We start from the raw sequence: 13667 nt of genomic DNA, 5'->3' as shown, positions 1-13667 counted from the left end.
ATCCAGCCACTCTCCCTAAGCACCACTAAGTGATGGCCCATCTCCCAGGCCCGCCGGAAGGATGCTCTGAGAACCCGGCGGAGGCTGTCTTTGGGGTGCGCCGTCCCCGGGTCCCCGGCCTTCTCGGCGCTGGGTTGGGGCTGCGCGTGCAGGAGATGGGCGCCCGGAGACCCGCGCCCTGGGCGTCTTTGGGGAGAGGGTTGTCTGAAAAAGGGCTGCGTTTCTGCCGGGGGCGCGGGGCTGGGTGCTGGAGAGGGGCACAGCCCCCAACAAGGAGTGCAAACTCCGGCCCTGCTGGAGCTGAGGGCACAGAAGGGAAAGCGGGGAGCGGGGGAGACGGCAGAAGGCAGGGGTGGGAGCTTGGGGGGCGGGGGTCATTTCAAACGCGAGGTCTGGGGCAGGCTTCGCCCAGCAGGGCACTGGGGAGTGACGACCTGCAGGTTGTGAGGGAGCCGGCCGTGGAGGTGGCCTTGTGGGGGAAGAGCACCCCGGGCAGAGGAACAGCAGGTGCGGAGGCCTGGGATGTCAGCAAGGGGGGCCTGGAGCGGCTCGGGTGCAGCCCGAGAGGTGACCCGGCCCCGCGAGCCCCAGGGAGGGCTTTGCCTTTTACCCTAAGCGGTCGGACCCGGGCTCAGCCCTGCTGCCCCGTGGCTGGAGGGCCGGGCGGGGTGAAGACTGCCCTAAGCCCCCCAGGCGGTATTGGTGGCCCGCGGAGCCTCCTCGGATCAAGAGCCTGGGGGCAGGGAACTTTGCTGACTCGCTGCATTCCTGGGTCCACCCTCAGGCAGCCGCCACCTCCCCCCGCTGGGGCGATCCCTGGGGGGGGCGTGGAGTCGGGGAACCCGCATTTCTAAAGCGCTTCCTCCTGTGATTGTCCTGCACTGAGCTTAGGACCTTGTAGGTTCCTACCGGATCCTTCCGGCCTCCCCCCTTCCCGCAGTGGTTAGCTGATAACCCGTTCTTGGCAAGTGGCTGGGGAGGGGGGTCTTCCCCGAGCTTTCTCCCCTTCTCCCCTTTCCCTGGGTTTTCCCGGAGCGTAAAGGGAGAGGGACGTCGGGTCTCCTCGGGGAAGGCTCAGACCGCCAGTTGGGGATCGGTCTGGGGGTGTCGTGGTGACTGCACACGCCCAAGAAGGGGGTGAGAGAAGCTTGTGTTCAAAGCCAGCTTGGTTGGATGGAGCTGCCGTAACTGACACTGCGCCCGAGGCCTGGGGTGGAACCAGAGGGTCTTCCTGGGGTGGGGGCAGGGCTCCTGCTGACCCCATAAAGAGAAATTGGAGTCACTGAGGATGTTGCACCTTTAGGGGGAAGCGGTTATAAAAGACGACTCCTCAATCAACCCAGGTTGTTCAGAGAGGGTGCCAGGGGCTGCTTTTATTCAGCAAATGGCACAGCCAATGCTCCTCGGCAAGCGGCCCCTACGTTTGGAGGGCCTGGGGAGGGTGCTCTGTACTGGGTGCCCGCCTGTGGGGGCACGGCAGGATCCGAACGATGCACCAGTGGCTTCAACACCAGCCCCTGCTTGAAGGAAAATCAGTCTTCCAACTGATGGGTATTGTCCCCCGTCAATCTGCATGCTTTCCCCGCCCTTGTATTTTAGGTTTGTGAGCAAGGCCCATATTTAGGCTGAGCAAGAGGCCCACATTTTTTTTTTAGTTTAGCAGGGGTGGACCATTCCTAATTTGCAAATGGCTTTGCAGCTCTGGTAGCTTTGAGAGGAAATGGAGCAGGTGAATTGGTAGACTTCATCACCACCAGTTTAAAAAAAAAAAAAAAAGTAGGCCCGGGAAAACAACCTTACAGAAGGAAAGTGTTTCTCAAAAGGTTGAAAGGTCTGCTGTGCTAAATTGAGTTCTGTCAAATTCGGCCCACCCCCACTTTCAGACTGGGAGGGCCTCTGTGTCAGCTGTACCTTTCTCAGGAGGTGTGGGCTTCTTGTTTCCTGCTTTCCTTTGTTTGCTTCACCTTGAGATGCACCTTGAGCATCTCCACATTTTTCCAGGATGACCCTTTATGGTGTTGGACAGTTTTCCAGTAGCTTTAACCCACCAGTCTCCCTTCTGTCTATCAAGTTGTCATTGCACAATGCATTTCCCTCTTCCTGAGGATCTGGTGGCTCAAATGTGTACACGTCCATGAATAAACCAATAACAGAGTGCTGACTTTTGTACAGGATTCTTGTACCTATGTTAAGCTTAATCTTCATCTAAACCTATGAGATAGGGTCCATAATCCCCACTTCACAGATGTGGCAACTGAGGGACAAGTGGAATAATTTACCCAGGGTCATACAGCTAATGATAGAACTGGATTTTGAAATGTGCCGGCTGGCTTCCCAGTCAGCTCCCTAAAGTACTGCTTTATGACCTCTTTTCACCCTCAGCATTTCGTTTTACTTGACTTCTCAGGGATTAACCCTCAAAACTGTCAAACTCTTGAAAACATGAATTTCTAAGTAGTACAAGGTTGTATTTTCCTCTGAGGGGCATAGTGATGATGGGCTTCAAATCTAGCAAGTGAGGGTTTTGATCAGCTGAAAACTAGCCCTGAAAATCTGAGCATCTCCTCAGAGCCAGCTTCCTTTCTCACGGGGCAGAAGTTCTCAAAAGTGTGGTCACAAGACCAGCACCCATATCCCCCTGGGAACTTGTTAGAAATGAAAAATTTCCAGCTCCGCTGCAGACCTTCTGAATTCAGAGCTCTAGAGGCCGAGCCCAAACCGCAGGCACCTTAACAAGCCCTCCGAATGATTCTGATGCACACGCTTTTGAAAAGCACTGGCTTAGAGATGCCCTTGTCCAATTTGCATGTGCACTGGGATCCCCTGGGGAGCTTGTTAAGTGCAGCTTGATTCTGTAGTTCTGGGACCTGAGATTCTGCATTTCTAGCAAGCTGCCAGGTTGTGCTGATGTTAGTGCTCTGGGGACTGCCCTGTGGGTAGCTAGAGATGGAGTGGAATGAGATCACTTGGGGAAATGCTCTAAAAATGCAGATTCTTGGGGTCTGTGCCTACTTGTTGATTCTGGGGTGAGGCCTGGGACACTCCATTTAACCCACCATTCAGGTGATTCTGATATAGGTGGGGGGCCGTCCTGTGCCTTGTGGGATGTATAGCAATGTCCCTGACCCCTATCCACTAGATGCCACTATCACCCATGTGTGCACATGTGCATGACAATCAAAAATGTCCTCAGGCATTTCTAAATGTTCCCTGCGGGCAGAATCACATCACAACCTTTACTCTTTGAGAGTCCCAGGACCAGGCCCCGTGTTCAGACCCTGTTAAGGGGCTCCATGCACAGCTATTGAGATGCGATGTAGGCAGGCCTTTCCAGCTGAAGCCCCATAGTGGGATTTGCTCCATACAAGCCGAGCACTGTACTGAGTTTGTTCTGAGTAAACTGAGGCCCAAAGGTGAAGTAAGTTGCCCACAGTCACTCAGAGAGTGTGTAGCTGAGCAAGCCCTAGGTCTAGGACTGAAGCCCTCACCAGTGTGCTCCTCAGCTTCTCGTGGTAAGGGAAGGTTCCCGAGGAAAACAGAATCCACCTTCTATATTTGAGGCAAAAATGAAGTCCCAGACCTGGGCCTGTAATTCATAAACTAGTCAGTATATTTGAAGATATCAGACATTGTCAGCGCCTCTTTTCCTTAGACTTCAGTCTGTTTGTAGAGGAATTACTTTACAGTCTTTTAGGAGTACCTAGTTTTTGTCATAGAAACGCTTAAACCTACATGTTAGATTGAACAACACGAAGTTATATGACCGTTTTGGCGATATGGAAATGGCAGTTAACATGGTTTTGCTAAAAGGATAGAGGATGACAGTGAGCTGGCTGTATACTGTCTCTTGGCTTCAGTTAATTACACGTGGTCAATCTTGTTTCTTCTGCATGACTGCTCCACCCTGGATTATTTTGAAGCAATTCAGACACGCATACAACTTTGAATGTCCATCACTGGATTATAAGAATGCTTTTAAACACAAATTTCATCTTTATACCTTAAAAAAAAGACCTTTATCAAACTTTCAGTTTGTGTTCACATTTCTGTCTTAAATGGCTTTCACAATATGTTTGCATCTGGATCCAAATAAGGTCCTGATGTTGCAGACCATCTCCAGTCTTCTGCTCTGTTGTGTTTTTTTTTTTTCTCCTCCATCTTTAAGTTACTCATTGAAGCAACTGTATTTTGTCCTGGGAGTGTGACATGTGCTCTGTGACCTGTTACCGAATGGAGACAGAACAAGCTCAGACATTGAGAGTAAATGTTTAAAAACAGCTTGACCTTACCATGGCGTGGAGCTTTGTCATATCAGATGATAATGCTTCCGCTTTTATTTCTGTCTTTTACTTTTCTCATAATTTGCGCTTGCTTTATAAAAGCATTGGCCTGTGATGGATCAAATTACTTGACAAATGAGTTCTTCACATCTCTGGAGAAGCACTATTGTGAAGTCATGCAGTCTGGGTTTTGCCAGTGGTCATGCTACCATGTTCTTTGTCCCCTGTATTTCCTGGGGAGTGGAGGCAATACATGTGTATTTGGTGGTTCGAGAAGGAGGACTTTTCTAAGACCAGTGGGTGTGGCTTTCAGTTTGTATGTTTTTGGGTTTTTTTTTGGAAACGTGGTGAAGGCAGGTGAAATAAGACCAAACCTGCTATAAGAAGACAGACCGTGATGCTTCTATTGGAGCAACTAATACTTCTTTTTGTCTCAATATCAGCTTCAGAATTAGATAATGCTCCAAAATCAACTTGCCCCTCCACTGACAACAGTGATGTCCAGAAAGCCCCTGTCACAGCACTTCCTGCAGAGTCAAAGGAACAGACAGCGACCCTTGGAGAGAGGACATTCAACTGCTGCTATCCAGGTAGAGCGTAAGCCCGAAGGCGCCAAGGCCCTGCTTTATACCAGGCACTGTTGCGGGAGCTCCGCATGAATGTGCTCGCTGGACCCTTGCATGGCTCATGCGCACTGTGGCACAGGAGCGTTCTGTGGCATTAGGGCTCTCTCCATGGCTTCCCAGAACCTCAGCTTCAGAGGAGCTTCTTTTTTGAGGTTCTATTTTAAGAAAAGTGCTTTTTTTCTTTCTCTCCTAGGCTGCCACTTCAAAACTGTTCACGGCATGAAAGACTTGGACCGCCATCTAAGAATCCACACAGGTAGGTATTCGTGCCTTTGTTCAAAAGTTGAGTGTTTAAAGGAAATGAAAACCAAAAAACAAGGGAATGGATATGAACTGAGTGCTGGGGTGTCGTGGTGAGCAGGACAGATATGGTCTCTGCCTTATGACACTTAGCCCAGTGGGTGGGCTGTGACCTAAAGCATCAGAGGTAAACATGGTGACTGACAGATGCGGGGAGAATGTGCAGGAGGGGCATTGCTCCAGGCTGATTGTAAATGGTGTTTCTGAAGAAGACACTCCTGATGTGTGAAATATGGCTAACCGGACAAGGAAGAGCAGCTTTCCAGGCAGAGGGAACAGCAGGTGCAAAGGCTTGGAAAGAGCAAAATGGGTGTGGCATGGTTGCGGGCTGGCAGAAGGAGGGATGCACAGAGGCCTTGTGGCCACGGAGAGCAATAAGGTTGCTTATTACAGATGCCTTCGGAGCAATCGGCTGCTGAGAATACAGACAAATAAGGAGGCTAGAAGCAGAGGCTCTGTAGCCAGGATCTACACACTACAGCCCAGGCATGCCCTGTTGGCATGCCCATTTGTCTACTGTCTGGGCGCTTTGCCCTGAAGTGGCATTATTGAGTAGTTACTAGAAACTATGGTGCACACAGCCTAGATAATTAGTACCTGGATCTTTACAAAAACTTTGCCGACCTTTGGTCTCCAGTATAAATTCTCTACTAGCCTGTGTGAGCTAGGATACTGGTCTGTTGACTCCCTCAGAAACCAGGTTACATGGCTTAAACACTGTCGATGTTTCTCAAGTACAATTGAAGAGGCAAGAGGGATGTGTGTCCTCCTTAACATACCGCTGCTTCTCCAGGTCTCTCACCCAGTGGGAAACAGAAGTTGGGTAGGCGGCTGGCTCACAGCAACCGCCATTGTGACTAGTGGGGTCTGAACAGAATGTAGTCACGGCTGCATCACTCTGGGGCTGGGAAATGTTATCAAGAAGGGCGGCCACATGCCCAGCTAGAATTCTGGGGCTCCATCATTAAAGAAGAGCTTTCTGGACAATTAGTGTCTGCTGGGTGTGGACTTTTGTGCTATGGAAATAAGAGCATAAAGAGCGTATGGAAATCAGTTTGCCCGGGGAAGGATAGATCACGAAAGGCCTCGTGAGTGGTCAGTCCTCACCTAGGAAGATGTACAGTTTCAAGTGTTACCACTAGTCACCTGTCCACTGGCTTTATTTTCTCTTCCCACTGAATGTTCGAGAATAGAACTACTTAAATGTCTGCAGAACTTTGCAGATGCTGTTTCCATCTTGCTGGCATCCAGCGTTGTCTAAAGAGTTGTATGCTGATCTGACCATTTTTCTGAAAACTTAAGATCTCATTCTCGGGCTTCTGAAATTGTACCACCGTGCCTCCAGACAAATCCCCTTCGGACCCATGGCTGTCTTCACTGTTGAGAAGCAATTATTTTCTCTGTCCTGGACTATCTAGAACTAGTTTTCATGTCTCGTGCTCTCTCCCTGTTGTTTTTTTGAGCAGCCTTTAGGGAGATTTGTTAGCTCTTAAGTCATTTTTGACATCCCTTCTGCTAGTCCACTTCGTTTTCATTCTATGATTGTTAAATATATATATATCATAAAAATAAACTCTTTGCATTTATAACTTAAGGTTCTTGAGTTGGACATGTCTTCCTGGCTCTGGCTTTTCCCAGGCAATTGGTTTTGGGGTAGCTTAACTTTTACCTGGACATGGTCAGTATTTGGAGGGGAGGGGTGAGACACTGGTGGAGATGCTCTGAGCCCAAGGTTCTCTGTTTCTGAAAGCGTGCTTAGCTACTTGGGGCCTTTGCATGGTTTCTCTGGCATAAGCACCCTCATTTTCTAACAACTTGGGGCTGGGAGTAGAAACTGTGGCTGCTTGCAGTTTGGTACAGGCGAGGGAAGGGGATCAGCTTGACCACTCTATGTGGTTCATCAGCTAGTGAGCCAGCGGGCTGTTCCAAGACCCCTACACCTGCCACCTTTGGTGTTGAACACTTCTATAACCATTCCCATTTTCCCAAACGGGGGGGTTCACCTCTGATTTTCTCCTTCAGTCTGATTTTATGTAATCTGTCCCTTAGGATTCTTCAAAATGTCTGAACCATCAGAAAACAGCACACCTTCTTGTTTCCCAAAGTGTTAACCTAGTCTTCAGTGTCTTCCTCTCTCTGGGCATCTGGGCAGAAAGAAGAGTCAGATCCATACACCCAGGCTACCATCTTGGTCAAATCCCTTCGCAGTCATCTTGATAAATCCTTAAAACCTCCCATCTTCCTTTGTGTTTGAAGGAGACAAGCCCCACAAATGTGAGTTCTGTGACAAGTGTTTCAGCCGGAAAGACAACCTGACGATGCACATGCGGTGCCACACCAGTGTGAAGCCCCACAAGTGTCACCTGTGTGACTACGCCGCCATCGACAGCAGCAGCCTCAAGAAGCACCTGCGGATACATTCCGACGAGCGGCCGTACAAGTGCCAGATCTGCCCCTATGCCAGCCGCAACTCCAGCCAGCTCACCGTCCACCTCCGGTCCCACACGGGTAAGTCCCTCACCTGGAAACCTCTGCCTTATCGTCTCTAATTTATTAACCTTCATTCAGCTAAAACACAAGCAACATAAATGACTTGGTGGTATAAGTAAAAAAAAAAAAAAAAAATTGGAATTTCTGTGGTGGTGTGAAGCTTTTTTTCTTTCGTCGGGACAATAACTTTCTGTGACACAGCTGGGTTTTCTCACTTGACTACATAAAATACAGCTGGAGATGTGTACATGCTACAGCAGTTGAACAAAGGATGCATCTCAAATAAGTCTGGTGTATAAGCTAGGTGTTTCAGTCATTTAACATAAACTCTAATTGCATGGCTTAATTCAGAAATGTAGCAAAATCAGCTGAATGGAACTGCATATCACAAACTTCTAGAAATTAGACTTTGCAAAGAGCTGGTGCTTCCCTTTGTGAGACCTTGTTGAAATGACAGAATCAAACAAACCCATCATGACACAGAAAAGTGGGGATTTGGGAGGCTTTTTAGGAGGTTCATAAAATGAGAATTTTCAGTGAATTCATGGAAGATGGTCAAATAGGAATATATGCTGATGTCTAAAATTTGAGTGAAGAAAATTGTCCCAAAAAGACACATGGGGAAGGCAGCCATGTTTGGGAGCTAGTCTTTCCAGCCAATGTCTGAATGTCCTGAGAGCTCGGACTTGGGACTGGCTCAGAGCACAAGCTGAAGCCTATTGGCAAACCACCCAAACTACCCCAAGGCAGGTAAAACCTACAGCACCTACATCTGATCCTTAAGCTAATTGACTCTTCCTTAATATGAGGTGTCAACTATGGATTATGAGCCCCTTCCAGGAACGAGTGGTATAAAAGGCACAAAGTCTAACAAATAACTAATCCTGGAGTTAACAGAGTACTTGGGCAGTAGACTGGCAGAAATGTTGCATCCAAGAAGAGTTCTATGAAAAGATACAACAAAGAGGTATGAATTAAAACCAGGGTTGCTGGCTAAAAATTTAATTTCCCAGAGTTTAGTCTTAGTTCTCATTTTTTTTTTTCCCTAAAGCTGAAAGTCTGGGTGCTGACTAGGTCTAAGAAGGAAAGAAAATAGAAGTGAGAATCAAATGAGAAAAAGAACCACAATTCCAAGTGGCCATGAGAGTGAAAGAGCTTATAAGATGCCAAGCAGGGCAGCAAGAGTGGCTGGGGGGAGCCATACCTAGAAAGGCTTCAGTATGTTGGCTTCTAGGAGATAGTGGAATAGTGCCCTTCAAGGGAGGAGAGCATTCTGAGCATAGAATTCTATACCCAGCCAAACTGTCTGAAGCATACCAGCAGCATAGACACAGATGCAAGAACTCAAGACTTTGAGTTACACCCAAGCACCATGCTGGTGGAAATTACTGGAAGATAAACTCTTTTCCAGGGAGAAAACAAAATCTGGCGTGAGATATTTGATAGGTGAATATCTGAATGTAGCTAACTGAGGTTACAATAAAGAGAAATATCAGGATGATACTTAGGTAGAAGGTTGAAAAAACTCAGGAAAACTGTAAGAGAAATTCCGTGTAAATTTTCTAAGAGACTGAATGACTTTTTGAGGTTCTGGTGAGATTTTTTTTCCACAGTGCACAGTCCGGTCAAGAAGTAAGCTAAAACGTGGTGCAAAACAAGCATGTAAGGAAAGAATCAGTTTGACTTCCCTTGTGACACTATCAACTGGCCTAAATATGATAGTGATACTATAAAGAGGTGGACATTATTTGGCTCTGGTGAATACCACCCACTCGTAAGTGTAGTTTGATTCTAAAGTTAAAAACAAATGGAAATTCAGAGATTGGAATGCAAATGCTGTTGAACTTAAATATAAGTTATTCCTGACACACAAGGAGAAGATAGCGTGACATAGAGGAGGGGACTCTTCGAATAAAACTTCCCAAGCTGATGGACTGATAGTTGTGAGGCTATCTAGAGGGAAATGCTGGAAAAGTAATAAAAATCAAGCCAGCAGAATGCAGGAGGAGTTTGAGAAAGGATGGATGTGCAGGGTATGCAAGACGCTCACCTTTGCTTGGAGTCCACTGATGATGTTTAAGGTAACCACCTCCGGAACTAAAATCCCATAGCAGTGCCTCCAGGAAGTCAGATGAGACCATGGCTTTTCATTATTTGTCCCCTGCCCCTACTGCCACATCCATGTGCTTTGCAACTGCAGACTGAATTTTACAAAATTATGAAACCTAGTAATGCAAGACATCCCATGCAACTTCAACACTAGTGTAAGCATGTTTATAAGTCTTAGCTTAATTTGGAACAGTTGTGCATAATTGCACCTCTTCCTTGTTCAGATTTGGGATGTCAAGAGTTTACAATCAAAACTTAATCATGAGTATAGTCTTGGATGCCTCGATGCTGGAGTTCACTCCCTGCTCTCTGACCTAGGCCAGATAACTTGACCTCTGTAAGCTTCGGTTACCCCATCTGTAAAATGGGAGTAATAGTTACCCACTCATAGGACCGTGAGAACCAAGCGAGTTAAAATGCGTAGTAAGTGGTGGTAACAGGCGGTTGGAACTGAAGAGTCCCAACCGTCCTTTCCTGCCGGGTGTTCTAACGCATGTTTGGGGGGAGTTCTGTGTTGCCTTCCTGCTCTAATGGAAACACACCTTCCATTGCTAGGGGACACCCCCTTCCAGTGCTGGCTCTGTAGCGCCAAGTTCAAAATCAGCTCGGACTTGAAAAGGCACATGATCGTGCACTCGGGGGAGAAGCCCTTCAAGTGCGAGTTCTGCGACGTCCGCTGCACCATGAAGGCCAACCTCAAGTCGCACATCCGCATCAAGCACACATTCAAGTGCCTGCACTGTGCCTTCCAGGGCCGGGACCGGGCCGACCTCCTGGAGCACAGCCGGCTGCATCGGGCCGACCACCCCGAGAAGTGCCCCGAGTGTAGCTACTCCTGCTCCAGCGCGGCCGCCCTGCGCGTGCACAGCAGGGTGCACTGCAAGGACCGCCCCTTCAAGTGTGACTTCTGCAGCTTCGACACGAAGCGGCCCAGCAGCCTGGCAAAACACATTGACAAGGTGCACAGGGATGAGGCCAAAACGGAGAACCGGGCCCCGCCGGGCAAGGAAGGGCCCCGAGGGAGCAGCTCACAGCACGTGGCCAAAATAGTAACCCAGAGGGCCTTCCGCTGTGAGACCTGCGGGGCCTCCTTCGTCAGGGATGACTCCCTGAGATGCCACAAGAAGCAGCACAGTGACCAGAGTGAGAGCAAGAACTCGGACCTGGTTACCTTCCCACCCGAAAGCGGTGCCTCCGGGCAGCTCGGCACCCTGGTCTCAGTAGGGCAGCTCGAGGGCGCCCTGGAGCCGAGCCAATGCCTCTAGTTCAGCCAAAGAGGGTGGCAAGCTGTCTGGAGTTCCAGACAAATGCCACTGCCCAGCCCTCTTAGGTGAGGCTACCCAGCCAGACTTTAGTCACCAGCTCTGGGGATGACGGCTCCAACCCTAAAGGCCCTTAGAGGCAGCGGATGCCAAGGTGTGAGGCCCAGCGCCAAAGCGGTGCTATGGAGACCCCTCTCCACACGCTGTCTTCCCTCCAAGAATCAGCTGAGCAAGTTGATTCAGTCCATCTGGGATGGGGGTCCTCTGAGCACTGCTGTATCCCATGGGGATATCTTGTTCCTGATGAATTCTAATTCTAAAACATCCATCTCTGATGGAATCATTAAACCTCTTAGACCACCTGGAAAAGTAAACTGTAGGGAAAGGTTAAGATGATGATAGGCTACAGGGAGGGTCTAGGGTAGCTGGGAAGTTCTATTAACCTGGGTGGTGGCTATGAGTGGTTGCCTTACGCATTCTTGTGTTACTTTTATCTGTTGTCTTACAATAAAAAGACAAACTCAATCTGCAGAATGATGTAAGGGGAACAGTCCATTTTTCACATTCTCCATAGACAAGTTATGGCGGGGGTTTTCCATCCTCCCATTCCGTAATTTCACTATAAATGTGTTTGCAGTGAAGTGAAATGCAGTTTGATCTGTAGATGGCACTCCAGATCAAGCTAACACTAGCCAAGACTCATTGTGCACTATGAAATTCAAAATGTGTGTGCGCTTGTACTCATAAAAGACTAGGGGCCCCCTGCACCCTGGGCTTGGTTCTGGGACACGTGATGGATGGGACAGCCTGAAATGCTAGTTTCCTCACAGCCTGAAACTAGCATCGTTCATCACAGTAAGCATGTGTTTGCTGAACCAACACAGAAGTGAAAAAAAATCCAAACCTCTCGTGAATGGACATCCTGCTTGACTGCAACTTCGGAGGCTGTGGAATACCAGTGGACATATAATTTATCCAGAGTTGCTTTGTTCTATTTTGGCATCTTTTCTTCACACACAGTCTTTAATACAAATTCTTACATGCCCTCATCAAGCTAAACGTCGGTTCTTTTAAAACAAATGCACTGTTTCTGGTAAAGTAGAAAAAACGATGTGAAAACAAATTTTTATAGATTGTATAGAGGGTAATATTTCAGTTATGGACTAGCAAGAGGTACACAGTGTATTTTGTTTGAACAAACCTGATTCCACTTAAATTTGAAATCAGGCAGAGGATGACGTGCCACTGAATCCCTCTTGTAGTAAGGAGTAAAGACGAAAATGATGGCAGAGACCCATGATAAAATTACTCATTGCTCTAGAACTATTGTTTCTGATGGTTTAAAAAAATGGTTACTAAATGGTGGTGCATTGTACAGATTCTATTCATCTTTCTGCTGTTTGTCACAGATCTTATCTGTGTTTCTGTTCTAGTAACAGGAGGCTTGTGGACCTTTCAAGTGGGAACCCATAGATCAAAATCATACAAACGTTCCGTGTGCCTCTGGTGTTATAGCTCTTCAGATAAATAGGAATAATATCTGCCTTTTTAGAAGGCATTTTTTTCACAGCTGTATGGACTTCAAAGAGTCTCAGATCTACCTGGTGTCACCTAGAAAATTTGGAGTCCCCGTGGAGCAGAGGTCTGCAAAATGTTTGGACCAGATGAAGTGTTTGAAGTATTGTGGGGCCGTAAGTTCTCTTTTGTGACTAAACTCCATCATTTTAACACAAAAGCAGCCATAGACTACAAGAAAAAGGATGAGTTTAGGTCCCAATGAAACCTTACTCTCCCACTTCCTGTTGTTTTATAAACTGGCTAACCCCGCTGGGATGAGACTTAAAATATTCAGGTAATCACCGGGGAAAACTGGGAAAGAGCTGTGATGTCCGAGGGGCCGCTGAAAGGCGGAGAGCAGAAAGGCAACATTTTTATACCTGTCTCTGTTCGCAAGGTTGATAGTGGATCTGAAAGAGGAAACTGAGTGTGTTTGTAGTGTGACTTCACCTGGACCAGGGGTTGATGGACCTCTCCAGTGAGGAGCCAGACACTACATATCTTGGGCTTTGCGGGCCCTGGTCTCTGGAAACTCCTGAGTCCGTTCACCACTACCGCTGTCACCCAACTCTGCCATTGTAACTGGAGCAGCTGTAAATGATAGGTAGCGAACGGCTATAGCGCTTTACCAGTAAAACTATTTACAAAAAGCAGGCCATGATTGCGAGGGTCATAGTTTTCTGACCCTGAGCTGGACTACTGAGTAAAGCAACAGAGTAATTAATCATGGGTAAAAACGCATGAGAGAGATTAAGAGTGCTGGACTTCCTGGGTCCCTTCAGGGAAGGTGCTGTTTCACGTAACAGGTGAGTTCCAGGTTAGGCATTGGGAAAAACTGGTCATCTTTCTGCTGTTTACTCAGAAAGCTGCTGTGTTACTCAGATCAGCTCTAAAATCTCGAGGAGAGAGTCCAGAAATCAAGGTGACATCCTCTTGCTTGCCTCTGTTTAAGGTTTCTCGCGGCCTTCTGAACCCTATACAACATGAATGTGTCCCCGCATTTAATTTCTTCCTTAAAAAAGGCTGATCCTCAGTTCCTGTTG

At 47.8% G+C, this 13667-nt stretch overlaps 1 protein-coding gene across 2 annotated transcripts in view; it reads left to right on the top strand.

Moving 5' to 3' along the window:
- The window catches only part of ZFP64 (ZFP64 zinc finger protein), a 64330-nt gene extending 51883 nt beyond the window's left edge, over positions 1-12447 (top strand). For both annotated transcript variants that reach the window (XM_036901950.2, XM_036901951.2), the window contains 4 exons: positions 4724-4870; positions 5100-5162; positions 7463-7714; positions 10361-12447. In XM_036901950.2, coding sequence (XP_036757845.1) covers positions 4724-4870; positions 5100-5162; positions 7463-7714; positions 10361-11070 — 1172 coding nt within the window. In that variant the 3' untranslated portion in view covers positions 11071-12447. The remainder of the gene's footprint in view (positions 1-4723; positions 4871-5099; positions 5163-7462; positions 7715-10360) is intronic.
- Positions 12448-13667: the final 1220 nt, after the last annotated feature.

The sequence above is a fragment of the Manis pentadactyla genome, chromosome 5 (genome assembly GCF_030020395.1).
Source record: "Manis pentadactyla isolate mManPen7 chromosome 5, mManPen7.hap1, whole genome shotgun sequence".
Classification (NCBI taxonomy): Eukaryota; Metazoa; Chordata; class Mammalia; order Pholidota; family Manidae; genus Manis; species Manis pentadactyla.
Note: the sequence above shows the minus strand (reverse complement) of the source record. Positions and strands in the feature narration are given on the sequence as shown.